This window comes from Mustela putorius, unplaced genomic scaffold (genome assembly GCF_011764305.1).
Source record: "Mustela putorius furo isolate JIRA1106 unplaced genomic scaffold, ASM1176430v1.1 tig00000095_pilon_pilon_pilon, whole genome shotgun sequence".
In the NCBI taxonomy this organism is placed as follows: Eukaryota; Metazoa; Chordata; class Mammalia; order Carnivora; family Mustelidae; genus Mustela; species Mustela putorius.
In genome coordinates this window covers 19,416,408-19,435,389 of record NW_025421280.1, presented here as the reverse complement: position 1 = coordinate 19,435,389, position 18,982 = coordinate 19,416,408, and the positions used below count along the sequence as shown (strand labels likewise).

The 18,982-nt window shown below is 41.7% G+C and overlaps 1 protein-coding gene across 17 annotated transcripts in view; it reads right to left on the bottom strand.

Moving 5' to 3' along the window:
* The window catches only part of SFMBT1 (Scm like with four mbt domains 1), a 123,900-nt gene that overhangs the window by 20,614 nt on the left and 84,304 nt on the right, over nucleotides 1–18,982 (bottom strand). For all 17 annotated transcript variants that reach the window (XM_045078955.1, XM_045078979.1, XM_045078943.1 and 14 more), the window contains 8 exons: nucleotides 15,650–15,738; nucleotides 13,001–13,247; nucleotides 12,183–12,280; nucleotides 11,380–11,481; nucleotides 10,025–10,175; nucleotides 7,746–7,828; nucleotides 3,282–3,408; nucleotides 1,956–2,069 (listed from right to left, as the gene is read on the bottom strand). In XM_045078955.1, coding sequence (XP_044934890.1) covers nucleotides 1,956–2,069; nucleotides 3,282–3,408; nucleotides 7,746–7,828; nucleotides 10,025–10,175; nucleotides 11,380–11,481; nucleotides 12,183–12,280; nucleotides 13,001–13,247; nucleotides 15,650–15,738 — 1,011 coding nt within the window. The remainder of the gene's footprint in view (nucleotides 1–1,955; nucleotides 2,070–3,281; nucleotides 3,409–7,745; nucleotides 7,829–10,024; nucleotides 10,176–11,379; nucleotides 11,482–12,182; nucleotides 12,281–13,000; nucleotides 13,248–15,649; nucleotides 15,739–18,982) is intronic.

The following is an 18,982-nucleotide window of genomic DNA, read 5'->3' as shown; positions in this document are numbered from 1 at the left end:
CTCTAACCCTCCCCACTCTCCCCCTGTCAAATAAATGCAATCTTTAAAAAATTTTTTTAAATAAACAGAAATTTTTTTAAAAGGCCTAAACATAAAGGCTAAAACTATAAAACTCTCAGAAGATACCATACGAGAAAATCTTCATGACATCAGATTTGGCAACTATTTCTTAGATATGACACTGAAAGCAGAGGCAACAAAAGAAAAAACAAATTGGACTACATCAAGTTCTAAAACTTCTGTGCATCAGATAACACTATCAAGAGAGAGAAAAGGCACCCCGCAGAATGGGAGAAAATACTTGCAAATCACGTATCTTATAAGGAAGGCATTATTATCTAGAATATATAACAAAATCCTACAACTCAGCAACAATAACAACAAAAAACCCAGTAAAAAAAAAATGGGCAAAAGACCTGAAGAGACATTTCTTGAAAGAAGATACACCAATACCCAGTAAGCATATGAAAAGGTGCTCAACAAAGCTAAGGACTAGGAAAACGCAAACCAGGACCAGAGTAAGACACCACCCTGTACCTATCAGCAGCACTATTATAAAAAACTAACAAACAAAAAACCACCCAACAAACAATAGCAACAAACCCAAAAACCAAGCAAGCAAACAAGAAACTCAGAAAGACGGGGCGCCTGGGTAGCTCAGTGGGTTAAAGCCTCTGCCTTCAGCTCAGGTCATGATCCTGGGGTCCTGGGATCGAGCCCCACATGGGGCTCTCTGCTCAGTGGGGAGCCTGCTTTTCCCTCTCTCTCTGCCTGCCTCTCTGCCTACTTGTGATCTCTGTCTGTCAAATAAATAAAATCTTTGAAAAAAAAAAAAAAGAAAGAAACTCAGAAAGTAACAAGTGCAAGAGGATGTGAAGAAAGCGGAGTCCTCATCCCATGGACATGTGCAGAACAGTCTAACGGTTCCTCCAAGTGTTAAACAGAGAGTTACACTCGAGAGATGGAAAGACATGTCCACATAGAAACCTGCAGACAGATGTTACAGCAGCATTCTTCATAACCACTAAGGAATGGAGACAACCCAAATGTCCCTCGACTGAGACACGGATTAAAAAAAATGGGGCCTAACACTACAGTGCAATGGCACTAAAAATACACAGGAGCGAAGTGCCGACACACACCCCACACGGATGAACTCTGGAGACGTGATGCAGAGTAAAGGAAGCCCGTCACACGTGAGCACCTGCTGCATGATCCCACAGGCAAACGTACATAGTAGGAGAAAGAAGAGAAGTAGGTGACTGGGGCTGGGGGCAGGAGGTAAAGAGGCAACTGCCAAGGGGTACAGGGCTTCTTTTTGAGACAATGCAAATGTTTTCAAATGTTCTGTGGTGACAGTTGTACAACTCCATGAATATATTAAAAACCACTGAATTCTATGATCAAATTTTTTGTTATATAAATTATATTTCAATAAAGCCATTTTTAAAAGGGAGAGTGGGGCGGGATGACACTTTTAGGGTTAGGTTACAGAAACACTCTGGCTTCCACCTCTCTCAACCTCTCTTCCTGGCTAGCTCGGATGGAAGCCAACTGCCATGTGTGGGCTCCCCTATGAAGAGGCCCACATGGCAGAAACTGAGGGAAGCCTACCACCAACAGCCAGCAAGGAACTGAGGCCCTCAGGCCCAGAGCCATGAGGGAATGCAACTAGCTACATGGCAGCAGACCCTCTACACTGTGGGCCTTGAGATGGCTGCAGTCACTGGCTGAGTACAGACAGGCTCATGAGGGGCTTGGGTCCAGAGCACCCAGATTCCTGCCCTGCAGAAACTGTTAAGAAAATCCATGCTTGTCACTGTAAGAGATTTCCTATGAGGAAAAGACAGCCAGAACACCGCTTTGTTTCTCTCAACTGTCCAGATGCATCCTAATGGTGGCAGCCACACAACATTATTTATGGATCAGCCCCTGGGCCAGACATAGACAGCTACCTCGTGCTCGGCGAGGGGCGCTGAGGGGATGGCCATTGGTTTCACACCAGCCCAAAGGAAATATATCCATGGATTCCACATTCACAATACATTCCGGTACGGGCTTCTTAGAACCTGTTTAGATTAAAACAAAGTTTTAGATCATTAAACAGCCTTCTTCATAAAGTACTTCCTAGACAATATTCTACTGTTGCAGTAATGCAGACACAAAATCTGAGCAAGTTCCTTTTACAGAGAAGTCATACTTTTACATATGTGACAAACATTAAGCAAAAAAAGTAAATATCCCCTACGCATACTGGTACAAATATGAAAATGAGGGCACCTGGGTGGCTCAATCAGTTAAGCAATCAACTCCTGGTTTCAGCTCAGGTCATGATCTCAGGGTCCTGAGATCAAGCCCCGCGTCAGGCTCTGTGCTCGGCAGGGAGTCTGCTTGAGATTCTCTCTCTCCCTCTCCTGTCCCTCTGCCCTTCCCCCTCCTTCATCTTGTCTTTCTCTCTCTTTCAAGTAAATTCATAAATTTTTAAAAAAGGAAAAGAAAATGGGTAGTGGGCATACAGCGTGACCCCCAGTTACAGAACAACAAATAAGCAAGCGGAACTACCAGCAGTATCACTCAGACGGCTGACAAATATAATCGATTCCATGAAACGACTGCAAAACAAAAGGCAACAGTGACAGTTCTACTCGATGAGAACATTAGCTCTGGTCCTTGGGAACAAACCAGTGAGGTCAACTCAGCAAGTGATATTGCTCAGCAGGGGTTGTACAATAGTCTGGATTCAATCCCGTCGCCGACATCTGCATTAAATGCCTGTTCTACAAACTGGAAAGAGTAGGTACCAAGTCTGTTTGGTAGGACGTAAGGAAGAAACCCAAGCTGTCTTCAGTACTGCAGTGCTGATGCTCACATAAGGCTTTCCATCCACAAACCCATCCAATCACTGAACATTACTTTTAGTATATCTTCTATTTTACATATTTTTTGTTGCTACTGGGTAGGGGCAATCAAAATATCATCTCTTAAGTGAGCTACATGTTAATTCTGATGCTCGTATATTCTAGTTACATCAAAACATACACCACCTTCAAGAAAACAGGAGACTCTGCAGTGAAGGCTTTTTACTTACATTCATTTCCTAAAGTTTGAAAGTCAAGGACAGGAAGAGAAGTTTTTAGCAAAGAATCTTGCACTGCAAATTACGAGTGTCTGAGCAAGACCCGTACTTAGCTAACTGCTGCAGCCTAACAGCCACATCACAGGGGTGGGCAGGCAGGGCAGAGAAGAACGGCTGCAAGCGGCTTCTCAGAGGTATGGCTTACCCTCCAGCTGGAGCCACAGGTAGGAGCCTCTCACCGCAGTAATGGTGGCAACGCACACTTCTTCGGGGAGAAGAGGGTTCACTGCCTCAAGCTTCATATTCTCCTTAAATTCATGCTCAGAAATGGACTGAAAAATAGATGATCAAATCCAAACACATACTCAGTACTAACTCACGTGCTCATCTCAGAGACTTGGCATAAGTAACATTTAACCCTACAGTAGCACTTCAAAGCTATACATTTGTTTTGCTTTATTTTGTTTCTTAAAGTCAAAAATGTCAGTCTCTCTTGGTGCTATCAACAGTATACAGTTTTGAGATCGGGTAAACCCGCATTATTGCTACCTGTGTGACCTTGCTCAAGCCTTCTGCCTCAGTTTCTTCATCTATCAGATGACCCTGAGAACACTTACCTCACTGGGTTATTAGGAGTTTTCAATAACATAAAGTCCCTAAGGCTCTGTGCCCTGAACCAGCTGGCTCTCACCCACTGTTGGTTTGCTTCTCCTCCCATACAGGGCTCTATCACACAGCAAGCTGCCTGGTGCCTCCTTCTATGTATGTCCTAAAAGGCAGTCAGGATAAATAATGCTTATGAATGAGGGAAAATATATGTTTGAAAAATTTGCAACTTCTGGGTCAAAGTGGAGAATTGAAACATATTTGATTGTTCTCTTTTCCTTCTGACATCACACTAAAATTAAAGTGTTGTCTTTTTGTTTTTTTTTTTTCCTTACATAAACCTACTAAGACAGATGTAACAGGAGACAATAATAACATATAAGCTAAAATTTAGAAGAGCATCTAGAACTAACGCAGTAGACTACAGAAGGGCGAATGTAAGTGGGCAGTGACGCAGGCTAAGAACAGGCAGCACCAGGTACCAGGCAACTGCGGGTAGAGAAGAAATAGTCCAGTGAAAAGATTCGCTGAAGATATTTAAGAACCATTTTGGTCATACCATTGGCTCTTCCACTCCATACCCCAGAGCAACTATCCCATCCCTTCCCCTGTAAAAGATGAGATTTATCCTCTAGAGAGGATCAGAGACAAGATATCCCGGGACAGGAGAGCACGTGAGTTGCTGAAAGCATACACACAGTACCCAAAACAGGGCTCTGCACACAGAATGCTGAGAGGGCCAGCCCTTGCCTCTACCCTCCAGGCAGATGGGGAAATATGTAGTTAGATGACAAGCCCAAGAAGAAACACAGATTTAGATGACAAACCCAAGAAGAAATACGGATTTAGGCATCCTCGACAAATGGCCAGCCAGATCCCACCCTAAAGAGAAGTTCAAGGTTGACAAGTCCCACCCATGTGCTCAGAGCTTCTAATCGGCTTTTATCTTTTAGTTCCCCCCCTTCTTAAATATGAGCAAATCACCCAGCGTTAGCAGACATCTAAAAACATGAAAGCTAGGGACCAAAGTAGACAAAACAAGCAAAGGGGAGAAAACTTTTTATGCAACAAGAAAATTTCCCAAAAGGCAGGAGTAATTAACATTCCCTGAGTGATAAGAAAAACTATCACATCTTTAAAATAAGAATGGTATGCTATTACAAATAAATATTCAGAGACCAGAAACAGTTCAGGAAAATAAAAAAGGTGGTAATAAAAATTAAAAAAGATAAAGTTTAGGAAATCTTTTCATCAAGTAAAGCAAAAAGACTAAGAAACAGAAAACAAGAGAAAAGGGAAAGAAGAGTAGAGGTCTGATCCAAAGGGCCAACATACAAAAAAAAGAAATTCCAGAAAAAAAAGAGAGAAAATCCAAGGAAGGAAATCAAAGAAGAGATGCAAATCTCTAGAGAGAATGTGTTCACTGAGAACCCAGCAAGTGAATGAAGACAGGCCAACAGGCTACCTGCAGCTTGGCTAGGAAATGTGGTGGCAAAGACCCTATAAGCTTCCAGGGATGGAGTGAAAGGCAGAGCATCTATGAAAGATCAAGAATAAGGACAGGTTTCAACTTCTCAACAGTTCCACCGGAAGGGAGAGAGCAACTAAATGATATTTTCAAGATGCTCAGGTAAAGTAACTTCTGACCTAAAATTCCAATAGAATGAAGACGTTTTCAAACATGCAAAGTCTATAAAAATTTACCTCTCTTGTATCTCATTTCAGGAAGCTACTGGGAAATGGGCTCCTTCCAAACAAGGGAATGAGACAAGAAAGAGGCAGCGGGTTAGACTTACAGAACAGGAATCTTAAATCTTAAGAAAGGAGAGAGGCAAACCCTTGAGTGACACTGAAAGGCAGTCCCCAGGACTACAATTTCATGGTAAGCCTAGTGAGCAACCTGTCTGGGGAGGAGAGAATGGAGGTTGCTAAAAGGGATGTCTCAAAGAAAAATATTAGAAATGGCAAAGTTCCTATTCAAGGTTATCTAAGTGGTCATGGACTTGAGAAAAAAAAATGTGTCTATGGAATATCTTGTACTTTAACCCCTCTACCCTAAAATACAAAGAAATAACTGTAACTAGGAAAGACACACAGGTCTAGTTGGACCAAAGAGACTTCTGGGAAATGCTACAAGACAGCTCTGCGAGCATTTGCTCCAAACACAGGACTGCAACCCTGGCCCAGATGCCGGTGATCTTCACAGTCATCTCGCTTCACAGCCCACCCCAGGGCGGATGGAGCCAAAGCAGCAGGTGCTCAGGGCAGAGCCTCAGACACCTGCAGAAGTGGCTGGCTGCACAGCCTTTTCTTGGTCCTCCTGGGCTCCTGTCAGTGAGACAGCTGCCTTCCGCAACCACACACCCACAGAAAATGATAGCTGCTGCCGAGAATCATGAAGCAGTCACTGGAAAACCACTGGTGTGGGAAAGAGGAGTGTGAAAGGACTGAGGAAGGAAAAGTAACCACAAACTGACAAGAAGGTTGCACTCCTGCTGCGTCCCAGTATCAGGGTTCTCACTGCACTAGCAACCCTGGTGAAAATCCACATGCAAAGGAAAAGCCTTACCAAAAAGGTCAGCAAATTAATGCATATTAATACATCTTAAGTTAAAATAGACTGTTGCATCAAAGGATGATTCCCTGATTTAGCGGACTTTCAATTTACCCACTAAAAGTCCATCTGAGAGTCAAGTAAAGGACCGTTTGCATATGTTATTAGTGTCTCCCCACTCCTCATATAAACTCTAAGTTTCATAAAGGTGTGTGTTGGTGGGGAGATCACAGACTTCCAGATAGGACTGCCTTTGTGAAACAGTTTCAAGAAGTTACTGGAAGGTATGCTAAGAACTACCAATAGAAACAAAGAAAATTAAGCTATGAAAGGGCACCTGGGTGGGTCAGTTGGTTAAGCGTCTCACTCCTGATTTCAGCTTGGGCCACAATCTCAGGGTCATGGGATTGAGCCCTGCCTCGGGCTCTGTACTCAGCAGGGATTCTGCTTAAGGATACTCAATCTCTCTCTTCCCTCTGCCCCTCCCCCTGGCTCATGACCTCGCTCTCTCAAATAAATAAATAAATCTTTTTTTTTTTTTTAAGATTTTATTTATTTGTCAGAGAGAGGGAGCGAGAGCGAGCACAGGCAGACAGAGTGGAAGGCAGAGTCAGACGGAGAAGCAGGCTCCCTGCGGAGCAAGGAGCCCGATATGGGACTCGATCCCAGGATGCTGGGATCATGACCTGAGCCAAAGGCAGCTGCTTAACCAACTGAGCCACCCAGGCGTCCCTCAAATAAATAAATAAATCTTAAAAAAAAAAAAAGTTATGAAAAACAAGGCAATTATTAACTTGAGGACAAATAAAAGAAAATCATAAAATAATGCAATGCTCAACTGTGAATAATATACAAATGCATACAGTAGTGTAAGTATTCAATCCAGATTCAACTCCACATTGTAACAGAACTCTAACAGGAGGAAAAGGTGGGTAAGACAGAGGAGAAAGGTGATATAAAATAGCTAAGTGCTCATTCATCATAAGATACAACCAATAGACATGTCTAAAATTAATACCTCAAAAGATGACAGTGTGCTATTCTGAAAACGATTTAAGTACAAATATCAGAAGAACAGGAGTGAGAACTCCGGGAAAGGAAGACCACAGTGAGGGATAGGGCAGGGAGCTGTTGTTACATTGTAAGCCCTTGACTGCTATTTGGTGTTATAAACCATATGCATGTAATACTTTCACAGAAGTATTTTTAAATAAGCTTAATGATTTCTTTCTACTTAATATTTAAACTTTTTCATATTTTTGAACTGCCAAAAATAATTTTGAACTAAAAAATGCACATTATTTAAACTAAATTTAAAAAAACTGATAAAACCCAGTTAAATTAACAAATTAACTTCAAAAGTAAATGAATTTTCCTTGGACCATTTTATTATAGTCAACAAGATGCTCATCTGGGTTGAGTGAGGGGACTGAGTAATAACCATGGGAGCCCAGGAAGCACAGCAGTGCCGGGCAGATGACAACAGTGATGAGGGGCCGGGGTTCTCACCGGAGGAAAGCACCTCTGGGGAGCAGCTTCAGCACCACACTGTTTGAGGTAGTCAGCCCAATCAAAGTCCTGGCCTGGGTAGCCTAGGGAAGGACAAAAAAAAAAGAGAGATTCACACCACATATGCCTGCCCGGCTCTTCCATTCTGCCAGGGGTCCACCCAGAACTTCTCATTTGCTAAGCTGAGGACTTGGCTCATTTTAGGGAGGAGGGAAAACAACCTATAAATCCAAAGCATCATTCATGTTATAAAGCAGAGCAACTCTGGTTAAACCGTAGCAATATAATACAATTCTTCAGATACATTTTTTTAAACTTTCTAGTTCCAAACTATGCATTTATTTTCAACACTATTTTATTTGATTAGCTGCTGGCAGTTTACCGAAAGAATTTAAGACACTTATGACTGGATTTGAATTGTTCTAATAAATCCAGTCGGGCTCTATTCTATGTCGGGCTCTAAAGGAAGAGACACCAAATAATCTTTTTGCTCTCACAAAGCTATGCCCTCATGTATCTTCGCCACCCCTGACACAATGCTCTTAGCACTGTTTTCAGATTCCTGTTTTACAGAATCCCAATGCTCTTAAAAACTTAATCATGAAAATCATGAATTCACTTCAGCAAGAGTCCAGCATAACTGCCTGCTTCAGTCCCCCAACATTCCTGGTAGTGGCTTCTCAGACCCGGCCCCCAGGCTGCCGCCCGGAGTGGACAACGTCCCAGGCACAGAGCGGGCTACCACACTATGCCACCTGACAGACATACATCCCCTGCAATCCCTCCTCTGCCCAACTTAGACTGGCACCATGCTCTCCCCCTGTTCTCCACCTCTATACCTCACACTACATTAGCTGCCATTTTCAGTTACATCATCTGCTACTTTCCTCCTACTTATAGACAGATGAGCAGTCTGTAGCAATGCTGAAAGTTCCAATACCTTTAATAATTGCTTTTCCTTTTCACATAAAGGCAGCAGGTAAGATAAAGAACTTGGGATATCCAGCCTTCTAGAACAGCAGGAACTTCCTCCTGCAGGCTTGTGCCCTCCTGCCACCACCTCCAGGCAGGCATGCCCACTCTCTGTTCACAGATGGGAGAACCTGGGAGGTTCCATTACGGTTTTCTCCTACTTGCTCCTTGAAGGAACCTTTGTACTCACTTCTGTCTCCCCAGTCACAGAGAAGCCCAATGCCTAGATCATAGCAAACATTCCACACATGTTTGTTGGATGAATGGAGGCTGAATAAACAGCAAAAGGATCTGAATTTATGACTCTTGTTAACACAGAAGAGTACTTCTATTCCAGCATTCAGCATTTAGAAAGTGAAGCTGTGTTCACCAAAAGTCTACTAATAAAGGATACACAGACTGCCAATCAAATAATTTGAAGTGCTAATACAAAAGCCAGATTAACATTTGACATGTCCAGATATCGTCAGTTAAAAAATATTAAAAATTTCAATCAAGGTTAACTACCGTCATATTTAAGAGCCTTGATTAAAGGACCAATGATCATATTTTGCAGGGGCGTCTGGGTGGCTCAGTCAGTTAAGCATCTGACTCTTGATCTCAAGGTCGTCAGATCAAGCCCCATGTGGGCTCTGCACTGGGCATGGAGCCTGCTTGAGATTCTCTCTCTCCCTCTGACCCTCCCCACCCCAGCCCCCACTCACATGCTCTCTCTAAATAGAATCCTAAAAAATATATAAAAAGATTTTGTAAAGTTGCAAACACCAGGAAAATGAGTTACTGCTTTCCTATCTACAGCTTCTCTGAGTCCTGCTCTTAATCATAAACCTTTCTCTGAAGTCTAATGAGCCTCACTCCGGAGGGATGCCCAGAAACCAAAAAATCACAGTCATGTGCCTCCTACCTTCCAGCTCTGGCCCTGAGGCATTTTCTCGTATGCCAGCTCCTGACACTCCCTGTACGCCCTCCCCTCACTCCTCTGCGCTCTCACAACAGACACAGAAGGGAGCAAACTAGGAGCCCGCATGAAACCCTAGGCTGTTATGAAGACATATTTGTCAAGGTCGGAGGACAGAACATACTTAATATTTAATAGTTTTTTAGCTTAACTTAAAACTTGCAAATATGTAAATATATGGAATCAAGGCCTTCATTTGTACTTGTCTTGGGACCCAAAAATGTTAAGGACAGGCTCGGGCAAGGAAGAGAGAGAGAAACACACAAAAAAGATCCAGGTGATACCATCTGATAAATCCTTCTCAAAAAGAAGCCCGTAATGAACAATTCAGAACAGAACAACTACTTACCAGGAGGGGGGCTGATGTGTAAACCATTCTTCAGACTCCACTGCACGGGGAAAATACCAGAACTGTCAGCATGACACACAAAAGATCGCCGGGCATGATTCTCTGGTCGCAAATCATCCATTTCCACCAGGAAGTACTTCTCATCAAAAACCTGGGCATACAATAGAACAGACAACACAGGCCAATGGTTTTAAAATGAAGGACACGTGTGTGTCATTTCCTTGGCGGGGACAAACATGTTACAAAACTGCACAGCCACACTGGGTGTAAAGAACACTACGCACCACAACAGGCGCTGTTCTCATTAAATGCTTTTCATGCGTTAACTCAGTTTTAATCCTCCTTACAACATAAGGTAGGTACCATGATCAACCCCATTCTTGAAAGTAAGGAAATGGGATTTAAAAAGAGGTTAAACAACTTGCCCCATTTTACCCAGCAAGAAAGAATCAGAACCTGGGTTCAAATCTAATAATTTGGACTCCAAACAAAACTTAGTTTAGGCTGAGTGAGGAGTCCAGCACAACTTGTACAGTGGATTTCTGGGTCCTAGCCTAGTTTCAAATGTCAAAAAGGTTTTATTAACCCGCTCCAGCTCCTTGCCACCCCACGGCCCTTCAGTCTCCAGAAGGGGCCTTCTGACCCCACTGCAGGTTCAGAATCCCTCCCTGTTCTTAGAATAATCTTCTCCTAAGACCAAATAAATAAATAAATAAAAATTAAATCTCAAGACGTCCGCATCCAAGCGACCACTCCTCTAGTCACACCTGTCTTCTGGCTCTACTCTGGGTCAGTGGGCTCCAATCCTGAACTAACCCCTTGTCTTATGCCTTGGGTCAGTCACAGAGTTACCAGGGCCTGACAACCTGCCCATCTCCTGTGCTTACTCCCTAGGAGCCTTACTTTTGTCAACCTTCCAAAAGACTGGACCCCGGACTCCATTCTGGAGCAATCCTGGACAGAGCTCATGACACAGACCACCTGCCCCACCCCCACATGAGTCCTGTACCTGGGTGGACACTGACACTGTTGCCTGTGCCCAGACTTCTCAGACACCGAGGCCTGCCTGCTGGATAAGTGCCCTCTGGTTATGTATCACAAGGCCTGCCCCACAGACCACACCCCACTACTCGGGTGCCCACGCTGTGGTTGGCTGGGGTGACCAGGCCCAGAAGAAGGAATGGGCCACAGAGAATCGGACAGTACAAATACAAAATGTGCATAGAAGTCATTCTAGCGTTGCTTAGGAGAAACATGGCTCAGAGTAGCAGAGCCTGAAAACCAAAACTCTAACCACTTTCCTAAACAAGTCACCCCTGCAGGTATTCATACCAAGAGAGTTGTCCCTCTTTTACCTTAACAACTGTAGCAGGAGAGATCTCAAAAGGAGACCAGGGGTCCACAGCTTCCAACTTCATATTTACAGAGAATGAATGAGTGCTAATAACTTGTTTGTCCTGAAATGCAAACACCAAGAGGGAATAAAAATACAGTATTTTCACATTCACTTTATACTCATATATAGCTGAATACTACTCTTAATTAATTAAAATAGAACTGCCCAGTTCCTGGTACATAATTTAATCCTGTATTTTCTTTCCTGGAAAAAATTATTCAGAAACAAAAACACAGGAAGTACTCCTACTCCCTGTATTTGGTACACAAAAGCCACCTGGAAGAAAACAAGTTTATTTTATAACAAGTTGGGGCTATGTAGTTAAGAGTGGAAAAGAAGGGGCACCTGGGTGGCTCAGGGGTTAAGCCTCTGCCTTCAACCCAGGTCATGATCTCCGGGTCTGGGGGTTGAGCCTAGCATCGGGCTCTCTACTCAGCAGGGAGCCTGCTTCCCCCCAACCCCCTGCCTGCCTCTCTGCCCACTTGTGATCTCTCTGTCAAATAAATAAATAAAATCTTTAAAAAAAAAAAAAAAGAGTGGAAAAGAAAAGACTCAAATGGTTTTAGAGAATGTTGGGAGAAAACATAGACTACTTTTAGAAGAAAAGCAGGATCCCCAACACTCCAGTCTTCAAACCTTTCTTCCTTCAGACACCCCAGCATTCTCACTGACCCCCTGGGTTACTGTCCACTTTGCGCCTCCCCTGACTGCCAGACCCTGCTGTGAGAAGGTGGGCACCAATCTGTCCTGTTTTGTTTTTACCTTAAATAAGTATGATGGTAATGGCTCCTCCTCCTCCTCCTCTTTCACTTTAGCCAAGATCTCCTGCCACTCAGCTTCATTCTTCAGATGCCGGATGGCTTTTATAAAACAAGACAGGACATTTTAAGTGAGGAGAATGTACACACGTTCTATTTGTTCTGAAAGCATTCACGTAAACAGAAAAGTCACTTTCCATGGGGAAAAGAAAGGGCTCCAGAGGACTTACACAATCTGCACTCACACAACCTGCACCCTGACTTTAGGACTTTGTCCCCTCTGTTGAGAGCTGAGTAGTAAGCCTGGGCAAAATCCCTGCAGCAAGATCAGAAGGACTGCTGCAGGCCACAAAATCGCGTAAGCCCCCAAGGGAAGCACAGAAGTGCAGACTGCTTTAAACCGAAACTCTGGTTTTGAGATTATTGTCATTTCCTCTAGTTAACAATTCTCTCTGAACCAAGACCTATCCTAAGACCTATCCTACCCTCCTGTACCTAGCTAAATGCTACCTGGAAAATTTTTCATCAATTTTGGTAAGGGGTCAGTATGAGTTGGGGAGTGCAGGAGTCCATAAGGTACATCAAGATGTGTGGCAAATTACTAAATTAATAAAACAAAAGAAAAATAGGCACTTAAATATGTGATGGGGTTTTTTTTTTTGCAATTACTACTGTCTATTAAAAGTGTCTATTACACTTTTATAATACACAGTATCATACTATTTTTCAGTCTTGTCAATGTTAGTAAAAACATAACAACGTTAGTAAAAACATAACATTAACATAACAGTTAGAAGAAAAATGTTATATAGACATCTTCACCTGATGGGGGCTGAAGCTCATATCCCTGTTGAGCAGCCCAACCAACGTGATGAAGAAACGGGTCCAAGTAATACAACCAATGCTCGAAATTGTCAGAACTTTCAAGTCCTTCATAACGCAGCTTCAGCCTTCCCCCAATGTTTTCCACTACAGTAACAATCCAAGTGCTTAATGAGTCCCGGAAATCTTGACATTCTAGCCTGGAGCCTGGAGCAATGAGATCTAAAGGATTCCTCCCGTTGCGGAGCTGTAGGTACAAGAGGTGAAAACGATTATGAGAAGCTCACACAGTATTTTAAAAAGTCAAGCTGTAAAGGATCTTCAATGAGCCTTTTTATTTCTACCCACTCAAAACCATGACACTGAAAGGCCTAGTATCATACAAGTCTCTACAGTATTATTTCCAGATGACATGAAAATGTGTACCTTAAAGAAAATTCTACTTATAATGCAATGAAACTATTTTAACAGACCTCTGTCTCTAGGACTATGTTGTATAGTGTCATCTAGTAAAAAAATTTAAATTATCATCATTACTTAGTCTGATTGTAAAAGCAAATACGATCACCATTAAACAAAAATCGAACATGGCAAAAGTCAAAATCCCTCACAATACCACCTCTGAGAAAGAACCATGGTGAACAGCCCGGCGCCCACGCTGAACCTGGGTTTTCTACACACTAGTCAACATCTACCTGTGTCTGTCTCTCTCATGTTTTTTGAAAAAAACAGGGACACTGTATACTCTTTCAATTCATGTTTGCCACTTACTACCTCACAGCTATCTTTCTATTATAGCACATATAAATCTTCTTCATTCCCTTACACTGTTCTACTGATATTCTGTGTTATAAATGGGCAGCAATTTATCCACTTATCTACTCATGGCACTTCAGCTGTTTCTGATTTTTTACTCATTTCGCAACAATGTTCCTATCAACAGAGTGTTTTGATTATGCTGATGGAATAGAAAAGTTTAATTATCACTCTCTAGATACATATTAAAAGCTACAATAGGGATGCCTGGGTGGCTCAGTCGGTTTAAGCATCTGCCTTCAGCTCTGGTCAAGATCCCGGAGTCCTGGGATCCAACCCCACACAGGGTTCCCTGCTCAGAGGGGTCTGCCTCTTCTTCTCCCTCTACCCCTCACTCATGCACACACACACACACACTCCCTCTCTCGCAAATAAATAATCTTTTTTTAAAAAAGCTAGAATAAGGAATAAAAGGGAATGCTGATTCCAATGCCTTCACTTAACCATTTCTTAATATTCAAACTTACTTTTTTTTTCGCTAATAAGAATGGCTCTGCAACACCTACATATTCATATATATGCAAAAGAACATGAACAAATGGAAGAACACATTCACAGCTAAAAATCAGGATGGCAGAATCAAGGTCAATGTAGAGCTGGATATCTATTAAATCATTTGTTCAAGATTTCATTCATTCATTAAAATTTTACTCAGTGTTTGTTTAGTGTGTGCCAGGACCTGGCTAAGCATAAGGAAATGAATCAGAGGATAAAATATAAAGGTCAGCTGAGAGTATCTGTCAATCAAGTTTTAAAGGGGAATGTGAACGGATCACAGAATGAGATGTAAGAGTCAAAACTATCAAACATGTAGAAAATATAGCAGTAAATCTTTGTAACCCTGCATTAACAAAGCCTAATCAGAAACCAAAAGTATAAGCAACAAGAACAATAAAATAGATAAACTGGAGTACATCAAAATAAACTTTTGTGCCGCAAACAGTATCATTAAGAAAGTGAAAAGACAGTCCACGAAATACTCTGGAAATCATGTGTCTGACCTGGACTTGTTACCAGACATAAGGAGCTCTTACAGTTCTGTACTAAAAAGACCACCCATTTAAAAAATGGGCAAAGACACTTCCCCAGAGAAGATATACAAATGGCAAACAGTACAGAAAAATATATTCAACATCATTTGTCATTAGGAAAATGCAACTCAAAATGAGAAACTGCTTCATATTCAGTAGCATAGCTATAACCCAAAGAGAGTAACAAGTGTTGGCAAAAATGTAGAGAAATTGGAATGTTCATACATTGCATTTCACATATGCCACAAAGAATGTAACTGGTATGACAGAAAGTGACAAAATAGAACTTAGAAATGTCACAACCAATAAACGGATTTCATAAAAACAAGAAATCTATATTATATTCACTAACAAGCTTAAAAGCTATACTAATTTAAAAAGGACTGTTGAAGGCAGGTAGGTGGTAAGAATACAACAGTTCCGCTATCTTCTGAGCAAAACAAAAGGGAGTCTCAAGTCACCTGGGGTGGGAGTTAAAATTCCTGAAGTGAAATCAGCACCTGCTCGATGACAGAGAGCCCCAAGAGGCCACATTTTCCAATTTCATAAAAGAATCTGGAAAACTAGATTTTTATGTGTTAGCAACAAATTCAGAACATTTTAAGCACTAAGTAAGGCACCAGTTGGCAAGCTGTGAGGATAAGTTTAAACCCACCAACACCCATTGTCTAGGTCTGTAGTAACAATGCTTATTTGCATTAGAGTGATAAACGAGTAACCAATTTTAAGATTCCTTGGACAGGAAATATCACTGAAGATGAGAAGAGTTTTCCACACTGATTCTGCAAGCAATAATACTCACGCCTTCGAGAAGTGGAACAGGAGGGCTACACGCTCCCATCAGGGTCTGCCGCAGAAACTCATCCCAATCAGACACTTTATCTCTGATGCCTAGATGAGGGGATAAATGAGTGATTACTCATAACGTCAGCTACAGAACACAGAGAAACTAAACTCAACCAAATACAGAGAAGTTAAACCACTGAAAGTGATTTAGAGATCCATTTGTACTTTTAATATCTGACTCCAACGTATTACTTCTTTCAGAGCTTTAAAAAAAATCCCCGTCTCAATAGATATACTTCCTCATTAGTTTAATAGGAGGTACACACAAAACAACGAGAATATAGCAACAGGTAGTTGGGCCCAGTTTTTTTTTTTTTTTTAAGATTTTATTTATTTGAGAGAGAGTGACAGAGAGCACAAGCAGGGAGGAGAGGGAGAAGCAGACTCCCCGCCGAGCAGGGAGACCAATGCAGGACTCCGTCCCAGGACCTTAGGATCATGACCCGAGTTGAAGGCAGATGCTTAACCAACTGAACCACCCAGGTGCCCCAGCTGGGCCCAATTTTATCCAAAAATTAACTACTTTCTTTTTTTTTTATGATGGGAATCCTCAGATATATATAAAAGTAGAGAAAATAGTATAATGACGACAGGCACCCCAGCTTTCACAACTGTCACTTCATGGTCAGTCTTTCCAGGGGTGGTTGGCAAACTACAACCTGGGGGCTAACTTTGGCCTATTGTCTATTTATAATTAAAGTTTTATTGGAACACAGTTCCATTTGTTTACACACTGTCTGGGGCTGCTTTACACTAAAAGGTAACATTAGGTAGCTGTTACAGGATCACATGGTCTGTAAAGCCTAAAATATTTACTGTCTGGTCCTCTTACAGGTACTTTGCCAATCCCTGATGATCTATACCCTCACACAGTCTGCCCCACTCAACCACAAACTATTTAAGAGCCAACTTCTAACATCACATAATTGTATCATATAATTTCATCCAGTTTAATCTCAGTATTTATTTCTAAAGATTTTTATTTATATATTTGAGAGACAGAGTACATGAGAAGGGAAAAGGCAGAGAGAGAGAGAGAGAATCTCGAGCAGACTCCCCACTGTGCAGAGTGTGAGATGGGGCTCAGTCCCATGACCCATGAGACCTTGACCCGAGCTGAAATCACAAGCTGGACACTTAACCCACTGAGGCACCCAGGCACCCTAGTATGTATTTCTGAAAGAAAATAACTTCTGATATAAATACAACAATATCACACCTTTAAAAATTAATAATTCTTCAACAAAAAAAATCTAGTCCAAAATTTAAATTTATCCAGATGACTGATAAACAGTTTTTCCAATTTGCTTGGTCAAATCAGGATCCCAATGACATACATAATACTGCAAATGGCTGATATACTGCTCAAGTCTGTTTTAATCCATATGCTGTTTCTCCCCCTCCAACTCCCTACTCTCTCTCTCTTTTTCTAGCAGCGTATTTGCTGTTGAGAGAGAGCCTTTTGTCTGTTTAGAGTTCTTCTTCTTTTTTTTTTTTTTAAGATTTTATTTATTTACTTGAGAGAGAGACAGTGAGAGAGAGCATGAACGAGGAGAAGGTCAGAGAGAGAAGCAGACTCCCCATGGAGCTGGGAGTCCGATGCGGGACTCGATCCCGGGACTCTGAGATCATGACCTGAGCCGAAGGCAGCGGCTTAACCCACTGAGCCACCCAGGTGCCCAGTATCTTCCCTTTTTTAAAAGACATAAACCATATTAGGAGTTCATATTGATACTTCCAATACAAATTCATCAAGACATTGTTTTTACTTAACTTCATTTATCCAACTTCTGTTTTCTTTCTTTCCTGCTAAAAGCCCTAGCTCTCATACATTTCATTATGACTTGATCCCACAATACCTGCATATTACTTCAAAATAACATTAATTTTGCCACTAACAATGATGACCAAAAACAGCTTACTTTTGTTTTTGTGATTATGGTATACCCCTAATAGGAATGTACATTTAAATTACTGTATCTGAAAGCCAATGAAGTAATTCTCTGAATGATCACTTCATAATCTCCATACACAGTTACATTTCTATGCTGCTTGTATTTTTATTTTTTAGAAATTTTATTTAAAATTTAATTTTGTTTTATAGTTATATAAAATACATAGTTCAAAATTCAAATTTACAAAATAGGTACATTCAGAAAACCTAGCTTCTATCCCTGGCCCCCCCTTCATTCCACTACCTTCCTTCCCCACAGGTAACTTTTTTTTTCCTTAAAGATTTTATTTATTTATTTGAGAGAGCAGGTGAGAGAGAGAGAGAGCATGTGAGCGTGAGTGGGGGAAAGGGCAGAGGGAGAGGGAGAAGCCGGCTCCCCACTGAGCAGGGAGTCCAATGCAGGGACTCAATCCCAGGACCCTGACATGAACTGAGCTGAAGGCAGACACTTAACTGAATGAGCCACCGGGGCTCCTCCTCCCACAGGAAACCTTTTTAATAGACTTACCCTTTTATTTTTTAAAAATGAACTTCACAAAACAAACATAAAAAATGAACTTCACATATACACATTCATATGCTTCCTCTTCCATTCTTCATACATTTTTCTCTTTTCAAGAAACAAGATAACCAGAACACTCCATGACTATATGTAGATGGTCACCTTTTTTTTTTTTAACCATGCACTGCGGCTTTTATCATTATAAAGTTTCCCTTTTATCTCACAATGCTTTCTGATCTTTATGAAATACCAAGACTTACACTCCTACTTTCTTTTCTATTTGATTTGATTTTTTTATATCTTTGTCCATCCCTGTATTTTAATCCTTGCAGAATCTCTCCATTAGGTGGGTCTCCTGTACAGCACATGAGTGGGTTTTGCAGGGGTGCATGGGTGGCTCAGCTGGTTAAGTGTCTGCCTTTGGTTCAAGTCATGATCCTGGGGTTCTGGGGTCGAGCCCTGCATGTGGCTACCAGCTCAGTGGGAAGCCTTCCTCTCCTTCTGTCCCTCACTCTTCTCTCCCTCTCTCTCAAATAAATAAATTAAATTAAATTAAATTTTTAAAAGTGCGCTTTATTTTCTGAGTGAACCTGAACTATATTTTTACTTTTAATAGAAGACTAAGCCCATTAATGTTTACGGATGTTATCAAAAGGTATGCCCTCGAAGGAAAAAATGAAACAAGATGGGATCAGGAGGGAGACAAGAGACAAGAGACTCTTAATCTCATAAAACAAACTGAGGGTTCCTGGGGATCGGGGTAGGGAGAGGATGGTTGGGTTATGGACATTGGGGAAGGTATGTGCTACGGTGAGTGCTGTGAAGTATGTAAG